This window comes from Gossypium arboreum, chromosome 13 (assembly GCF_025698485.1).
Source record: "Gossypium arboreum isolate Shixiya-1 chromosome 13, ASM2569848v2, whole genome shotgun sequence".
NCBI lineage: Eukaryota > Viridiplantae > Streptophyta > Magnoliopsida > Malvales > Malvaceae > Gossypium > Gossypium arboreum.
Genome location: NC_069082.1, coordinates 8,222,191 through 8,231,799, shown reverse-complemented (window position 1 = coordinate 8,231,799; position 9,609 = coordinate 8,222,191). Strand labels below are relative to the sequence as shown.

General features: G+C 28.3%; 1 protein-coding gene across 1 annotated transcript; it reads right to left on the bottom strand.

Annotated features, from left to right (window-relative positions):
• Nucleotides 1-6,751: 6,751 nt before the first annotated feature.
• LOC108463258 (uncharacterized) lies at nucleotides 6,752-8,080 on the bottom strand. Its single transcript, XM_017763203.2, has one exon. The coding sequence runs from the start codon at nucleotides 7,905-7,907 to the stop codon at nucleotides 6,888-6,890; it is 1,020 nt and encodes a 339-aa protein (XP_017618692.1). The 5' UTR covers nucleotides 7,908-8,080; the 3' UTR covers nucleotides 6,752-6,887.
• Between the last annotated feature and the right edge of the window lie 1,529 nt (nucleotides 8,081-9,609).

Below are 9,609 nucleotides of genomic sequence, written 5' to 3'. Positions count from 1 at the left end.
TAAAAGAGTGGAATAATTAAATTGTTGGGATTAAAAATAAAGGGACTATTTTCACCAAAATAAAAATAAAAATAAAAATAAAGGGACCATATAAAGACTAGAAACATAATTGAACCTATGTAGAAGCGCCTGGGGCATTGGCTTCTCAATGCAAGGCATTAATGGCGGAAATTTTCCTTTCTAGCCATTACTCTTTCCCAACCGGTCCCCCTTTGGCTTTAATCAGTCATTTTTCCTTCTTTAACTACTCCATTTTGTTCATATTGACTAATATGTTGTAAGACTGTTTTTTTTTAAAAATAATTTAACATAATTATAAGTATGACATACTTTATTACTACACTTAACATTTATTAATACATTAATTTTATTATACATCTCCACGATTTATATCCACATTTTGTGTTATACATTTCTATGATTTATATTCGCATTTTATGCGGTGAAAATCATTGATGGTTATGAATAGATGGAATAGGAGCTTGCAAATTTCAACAATGACATTAGTATGGTACATTGACCGTGAATGGAGGATATGGTTGCGAGAAAAATGGGTTTCCCGTGCCCACAACAGTTGATCTTCATACTAATTTGTCTTGTTAAATTTCTCTTTGGTTTCCTCAATTTTGCTTCATAAAACCCATTTTTGACCTGGTCTTTTTAAATATCCTAATTTCTCTGTCTCTCTCCCAACTTTCATACCCCATCTCCATTAAGGGTTGAACAAAACTTCCAACTTGAATTTGAAGGTTCCGTTTTTCTTCGATTTAAAAGTAACTTTTTTATAATAAAAAAAAATGAATTTTGGAGTTAGTGATTGGGTCGATTTTTAAGTTAAAATTTTTGGGATTGAACCCAGTTAAAAGTCATTTTATTCTTCGGATATATTTCCTAAAAAGGAAAATATTTGATACATTGTCGGTGCATAAATCTCACACACCATCGATGAATAATAACATGACACACCATCGATGAATAATAATTTAAACATAATTAAATAATAATTTATTATAAATAAATACTAAAATTAATATTTTTATAATAGTTTTGATTGTGTTTAAATAAAATTATTAATATTTATTAACAAGTCCTCCATATTTTTGTTTAATTTAAAGATGCGTTATGTTATTATTTATTGATAGTGTATGATATTAATGCATTGAATATTGTTCCTTACTAAAGAAGGGGTTCTTATTATTTAGAATGTCGTGATAGCTAGATTAAGGTAAGATTAGAGTCGGGATGAAATTTTTAAATAAATTTAAATTCAAAACAGAATCGTAACGAAATGAAATGTATAAAAAAACGAGTCAGAATTTGACAAGAAAAAAAAAAAACAATCCCGTCCCAATTCCTAATCTCCATACAAAATCTTTCTAACATCATTCCTTTTGTAAGAAAGTAGGCAAAAAAAAAAAATTCAGTCAAAAGGATTGAATTCCAGGGCGACGGAGGAAATTGATCATGAAAACTACATGAAAGCAAAGGCAAAGCTTAGTCTAACAGAAAATATTGTTTATTTCATTAAGGTAATGATGAGTGCAGGCTGCCCAATTTTTTGACCATAAACTAAAAATTGGCCATTTGTAAATAATTGATCTCCTTTTATCATTGATTAGTTGTCGGAAAATTTTTGTTTAGGTTTACTAATGACTTGATAAACTTAAGCACGACTCTCTCTCTCTCTCTCTCTCTCTCTCTCTCTCTCTCATTGGAAAAAAGAAAGAAAAAAAAAACATTCCTCTCAAACCATCATTAGGGTTAATATATTATTAGGTAAACTATAAAAATAGTCACTTCTGTTTGCCTCAAGTTATATTTTAGTCACTTCTATTTGAAATGTTCCGTTTTAGTCACTTACGTTATTGTGTTGTTACATTTTAGTCATTGAGCCGTTAATTGTCGTTAACGGTGTAATGGTAAGCTGACGTGGTTAAATTCTACAATTGGTTATTATATTTTTTCATTTTGAGCAATTTTAATTTTTTTCTTTCATGGTATTTTAACTTTCCTTTTTTTTTTTCCGTTCTCTTTTGCTTCTGACTCTGTTTTCCTCCCTTCTTTGTTTCTTTTAACATAGTTTTTCTATATTATCCATTTGTTAAAACTAGTCCACAAGCTTGTCTTACTCAAGAAAAATTAAATTGTTCAAAAAATAAAAATATAAGGACTAGTTTTAACAAATGGAAAACATAGAAAAACTAAGTTAAAAGAAATGGAGAAAGGAGGAAAATAGAGGGAGAAGCAAAAGAAAATAGAAAATAAAGAAAAAAATTAAATTGCTCAAAATAAAAAAAATATGGAGAGCGATTGTATAAATTAATCTAAAATTTTTATTTGAAATGATGACTTAACATGTCATGTCAGCTTATCGTTACACCATTAACGGTAATTAACAGCTCAGTGACTAAAATGATACAACGCGATAACTTAAGTGACTAAAACGTAACATTTCAAACATAAGTGACTAAAATGTAACCTGAGGTAAATAAAAGTGTCTATTTTGGTAGTTTACCTTATATTATTTAGAACGCAAGTTTGGTTTTAATCTTTAATTTGATATTTGAGTGTTTTTTTTTGTCCAATTTGATACTTGAGTATCCAAACCAAATGGTATCATTTAGCCCGATGAATGTTTGACACGTGTATTCTAGTAAAAAAACATAGGTACTTAATTTGGGAAAAAAAAATCTCTAAGTATCAAATTGAAAAAACTTGGGTACTAAAGTAAATATTGAAACCATACTCAAATACCAAGTTAAACATTGAAACAAAATTCAAATTCCAAATACTAAATTATACTCATAAAAATTTAAGACATAGAGATTAATAATTTTAGGGTAAACTATAATAGTCACTCAACTTTGGTCACCCAATTTTAAAAATTTTTAATTTAGGCACTAATGTTTGAATTCATTCCTGTTTTGATCACCCGTCGTTAAATTGATAACGAAAAAGCCTTTTTCTAACTGCTATAGTAACACATTTAGTCCCCAATACTTACTTATTCTATCCATTTGATCCTAATTCTAACTAATTCAATAAATTTAACACAACACATTTACAAATTTTATCAATTTAATCTTCAAACTTCCTAATCAAAGCTTTCAACTTTTAGCTTTTAAAATAAAGACATTCCACATCGATAAATTTGAAAACCCCAAAAAAGAAAAAAAAAATCTCTCAACTAACAACCCGTTTTCCGAACAAATTCCTGATACCAATAAGTTTATCTTGAAACATAATTTTTTTCCTTTTTTATTAGTTTTCTTCTAAATATAATATTTTATAACCCTTTGATTGATAAAATTTTGGCTAAAGAAAATAGAAAAACCTTAAAAAAACACTTTATATTTACTATTGTTGTTAACAATATGATATTTCCTTCAAGGTAAGTAGAAATAGTCCTCAAAGTTGATCATTAAAATTGGAAATTAAATTTAGAGTTAAAAATATGGTTTTAAAAATTCAATTGTTCAATTAATAATTATATAAGAAAAAATTAAAAACATTTAAGTTTTCATAAGGAAAAAAATGTGAACGAACTAATTGAATTTCCTTTTGTTATAATGATTTTTTAAATTTTATAAATTAATCAAGATATTATTATTTGTTCTATTTATTTCTAATTTTAAATCCACAATAAGAAATATGTATCACTAATAATCTGATTTAGTGTCAAATCATTTAACAAATTAATTAAAAACTAAAATTATGCTAGTTAAACTAAAATATATATTTTACAAATATTAAATTATTTATATAATTTTATTATATATTATATTTTTAAAATTTTATTTTTATTATTTTTAATGGTATTTAGTTAATTTCTAATATTAAACTTCTTAAAAATATAAACAAAAGGGTTATATATCGAGTTAGATAATTTCAACCAAAAATAAAATAGTTAATAGAATGGAATGACTCTGTTTTAAAAGCTGAAAGTTTTGATTAAGAAGTTTAAGGATCAAATTCATAGAATTTGTAAATACGAATGGTTAAATTTATTAAATTATTTAGAATTAAGATCAAATTGATAGAATAAGTAAGCATTGAGGACTAAATGTGTTATTATATCAATTAGAAAAAAAACTTTCGATTATCAATGATGGGTGACCAAAACAAGAATAAATTTAAACATTAATACTTAAATTAAAAATTTTAAAATTAAACAATCAAAACAAAAATACAAATATAATTGAGTGACCATTTATATAATTTACTATAATTTTAACATCATCCACATCATTGTCATTATCATTATCATAAATGACCCAAGCTTTGGGGTTTTTTTTTCATATTCTAAAGTGGAAAATTTAGGATATTTACTAATGTGAAGTAGGGTTGTAGCCATTATTGCATCATATGTCATATAGCCAATCCTATAGCTCTAAATTAATTAACCAACTTCAGATAATTAAGAGAGGATAAAGGAAAAAAGTGACCATGATTTTAGGTTATCTAGTGGGGTCCCCTTTATAATCCACATGCCTACAGTTCCTCTAAACCTATAGCATTGTGATGATTCTTGGATCAATTGTTGCAAATTAAAGATAATCATCTAGGAGACATTAAATTTTAATTTATTTTTTAATTTTTAGATTTCAATTTAAATTTCATTCTATATGTGTTCTGTTTAAATTTATTTTGATTTAAAATTAGATATTTTAATTATTAATTGTAAATTAATTTTTGGTTGTTATTATTTGAATGTATTTCTTGTGATTATATTGTAAACTATGCATCACATTTCGATCAAATTAAGGCATAAATAGAGAGCGATATCGCGATGAGAAGCCATGGGATGTCACAATGACGCGACAACAAAAATAGAGGAGAAGTAGAAATGATGTCGCGACGACACAGCAGGGGACGTCGCGGCGTGGTGACGTGCCATGCAATTTTCTTGATTTTCTTTTCCTAGTTAAATTTTGAGTATTTGTTCCAGTCGAACTCCAATTAGTGTAGATTATTTTAAAATTATTTTATCTACGAATTTAGCCTATAAATATGTTTTTTTCAACTCATCTTAATTAACCTGTGATTTTTTACCTTCTTTGAAGGGATTTTTCTACATAAAATATTTATGTTCGATCTTTTTAAAATTTTTTTATTATTTTACTTGTTCGTTGCTTAATCGAGTTTATTCCCGACATATATTTTCATTAATGAAACGGACAGAAAGCGTTTGCAATAGAAGATAAAAACACTTGACCGTCATTAAGGGCACATTGAGACGAGCCTGTGGCAATTTTAATTGTCTGCTTTAAAACAAATTTTTAGTTAATATTGTTGTTAATTTAGTTAATTTGTTAAAACTTTTTGAAATTTTTTAGTACAAAACCAAAAGTAATTGGTTGAATTTTTAAGGCAATGCACATGCTTGTGCTGAACCTACCAATATTTTTTTAAAATATTGATTCCATTTTTGGCCGACAAATTCATCATTGCAGATTAAAGTGATTGAAAAATCATGGTAACATATTCAACACTCAGGAAAAACCTATCAACTAAATTAATTCAAATTTTTGAAGAGTTTAAAGGTAATTTTTGAAATCTGAATAGGCGAAATTATGATAACCCAACAGCTTTGTGTTGAGAAGTCATGTGGGAAATTATGATACTATTAAGATATCTTCGTATTATCTGTACGATACTCTAAAAAGGATTTTTTGTTGAAAAATTTTATGTTTTTTTCGTTAATGTACAAAACATTGTGCAAGTCAATAATTATTCTCTTTGATATTGTTGTGTTGAAGAGTGATGCATCTTTAAGATTTTATCCTCCAATTTTACAAGGAATCAATGGGCGCCTTTGGATGTATATACAAGCGGAACCATGACTATTGTAAAGCTTTGCACTTATGTATCATACTTGCCTACGTGATCTTTATATTTTGTACATCATGGATTCAAGTATTTTCATATGCAAAGCTTTTCGGGAGCTATAGTTTTGCTTGTTTAAGCATTCAAAAATATCTTTAGACTATTTTCAAAGTTGAGAAACAAAACCTTGATAGTTCACTGTTCATGACACCTAAAAAGAAATATCGTATGATTTAGTTGATAATACTAAATTTGTTAAATATAATATACTCATGGAATATAAATTATATTTAAATATCTAATTTTGATATTTAAAAAAAAAACTATTTAAGCTATGGTAAAAGTTATTCCTCACCATGTTTTAGTATATAAATTAATAATAAACTAATTTTAATTGTCCGTTAGAAGGTTTCTTTTGCTTATTTTTAAATTTATACTAAATTATAATTATAAGTAATAAATAATTTTTCCTCATATTATTAAATAAATATGCAAAAAATAAAGTAATTATTTTATTAATTTTAATTTTTAAATAGAGAATTTTAAACTTCACAAAAATCCCAATATAATAACACACATCACTATGAAAGCATCTATCATAATCACCATTATTCCACAACCTAATGATTATATTATAGAAAACGATTCCATATGTTCTCTTTGAGCGGGTTTGAATGAACGGTATATTTATTTATGGATAGTGTAAAAGTAAAAGTAGTGACGGTGGTAAAATTAGATACTATATTAATACTATAACATAAGATAAAAAATAAGCTAAACGCACAGCACTATACTACCTATCCAAGCCCTTTTTTTTCCCTTTAATCCATGCTTTTTCCTAACATATTTCAACCTTATTTTTTCCCTTTAATCCATGCTTTTTCCTAACGTATTTCAACTTTGCTGACATACTACATACAATATATTTGTTATTAAAAAAATTTAAAAGATTAATATTTAAAATATTTTAATTTCATAAACAATTATATGCTTATTTTTTTATGCTAATGTATACTGAAATCAAGTAAGATCGATAGATTGATGAAGTCAAGAAATCTTGATCACCCACGTGTGAAAGACATAATACCCCTAGAAACCTCATGTATTCCAGGGTTGAACCCCAAGCATCCAAGGAGACCCTGCTTGTAAGGCAAGAAAGTCTTCCTCCTCATCTCCTCCGACACCGCCCGGTTCGCCGTGTAATGCAACTCGTGGGCAGAAACCGGTCCTCTCCGTCTCGAACTCGACCCAACACTCTCAGTAGAACGAAAGCTCCAACTTTTAACATCCTCTGCCTCTTTCTTAGACAAGACGGCATATTTCTTGAAGGAATCCTTACTCGTTGCTCTACCTTCTGATGCACTTCTAAACAACAAAAGATCTTTCAACTTCCATTTCCTGTTACCTTTAGAGAATGAAATTGCTGACAAGATTGAAGACACGTAAGATTTGGGATTCGTTGAAGAAGCAGTGGTTTGGTCTTGCTCGAACATGGTGTGGTCGGATACTCTGAAAGGAGACAATGATCTGCCTTTCTTGTGAACGTAGCTTGAAGATGATGATGAAGTTGTTTCTCTACCTCGTTGTGTTGTGTTTTTGGGCTCCACTGCCGATCTTCTACGAGACTTCTCGATGGCGGTTTCGAACGGATCAATGTCCTTCTTTCGAAAAGATCTGGGAGATTTGGGTGAATAACTTGACAACTCTGAAAAGCCAGGTGGGGGTTTCAATGGCTTAATCTTTCCTCCATCGAAGAGCTCCTCGGCCGACGAAGACGTCCTCTCTAACTGTCCACTAAAGTCGAACTCGAAATCTTCACACCCTTCACCACCAACACCGTGGGTGTTATCTTCTTTCTCGATTCCGCCATTAAAATCATTCCTTTTTGGTATACCAGGCTTTTCCTCCCACACGAAAGGGACTGCAACCGAAGAAGAAGCACGAGTTGGACTGGTTGGAGCACTGAAGATGAAGCTGCTGCCATTGCCAAAGCGTTGAGGAGTGGAAGGAGCAGTCATATAGGGAGACGAACATGCGCTATCGAAGTTGAAGTCCAGCGGCACCGGCACCACCACTTCCATGTCGATAGGCTTCTTTTTGGAGGTCGAGATGGAAGGATCTTCGTTTTATAAGGAAGAAAGAGAGAGGGGAAGGAGAGGATGGGAAAATGGAAAACTGATTATGTATGTATATGACTCAAGAGAGCCGCCTATGTAAATCTACCTACACATCTATGTGCGACATAAAATCTTATATAATTGGATAAGTGAATTTTGACTTAATGCAATTATACATGAAACTTTGATTATCATTTAATTATATATATTTTAAAAATAAATACTTCAAATTTCTTTTCATGTTAGATAAATACAATTATTTATATATACAATATGTAAACATAAAATGATATTATATTGATAATTATTTTAGAGATTTGTGAAAATCGAGTCAAATTAAAATTTCTGTATAAATGAAATTTTGATTATCATTTAATCATACATATTTTTAAAAATAAATACTTCAAATTTCTTTTCATGTTAGATAAATACAATTATTTATATATGCAATATGTAAACATAAAATGATATTATCTTGATAATTATTTTAGAGATTTGTGAAAATCGAGTCAAATTAAAATTTCATGTATAAAATTACACAAAATTATAATTCATATATAACATTGCACATTTAACCAAAGTTCATGTATAATTTTGATATTTATCCTAATATAAAAATAATAAGATAGTTTTTTCTAGGGCTAAATATCAAATTTATACATGAACTTTGGTCCAATGTGCAATTTGATACATGAACTTTAATTTATTACAATTATATACATGAAACTTGAATTGTGGTTTTATGTATACATGAAACTTTGATTTTGGTTCAATTGTGCACATTTAAAGAATTGAATACATACATTTATTTTATATCTTAATATAATTGTTTGTGTATACAATATATCAACATAAAATTGTGCTAATTTAATAATATTATTAATGATTTGTAAAAATTAAATTAAATCAAAATTTCACGTATAAACTGCACAAAATCAAAGTTCATGTATAACTTTACACATTGGACCAAAGTTCAAGTATAGTTTTTACATTTAGCCCATTTTTCTGTCCTTTTTCTCTTTTCTTGGTCAAATTATAGTGTTGGTCCATCTATTATGCTCAAACTTAGGATTAAGGCCCCATACTTTAATTTTTAACACAATGTGGTCCCTCTATTTTATAATATCATTAATTAGTCCAAATAGCTAACACTTTTAACCATTGTAGTTAAAATAATTATGTGTACTTTTTTTTTCTTAAAACAACCCTTTCAGCTACATCATGATTTAATTACCTTCTAATTAATCATTCTAATACAAAATTTCTTCTTCTTCTTTTGTTGGAATGATAATTTTAAGGAAAAATCCATTTTAAAATTTTAACTAAAATTTCTAATCATATTAATTATTTAGACTAACTAATTATACGAAAGTACTTTAACAAATTATGACAAATTAAATAACAAGGATTAAATCTCAAACTTAAGTATAATTAAAGGACCACGCCCATAATTTGACATTATGTCTTTCTTTCTTTGTCTATTTCTCTCTCTTTTCTCCTTCCCCATTTTTCCCTCCCCGCCGGTACCTCCTCTTTCTCCCCCCACCAACCTAATTAAATAAATTAATAAATATGCTAGGTGTCAAACTGTGGGATAAACACTTCTACTGTGCCCCATATGTATTTAGTTTTTATAGACGTTATACATTGTTTGTGTAAACGGTTC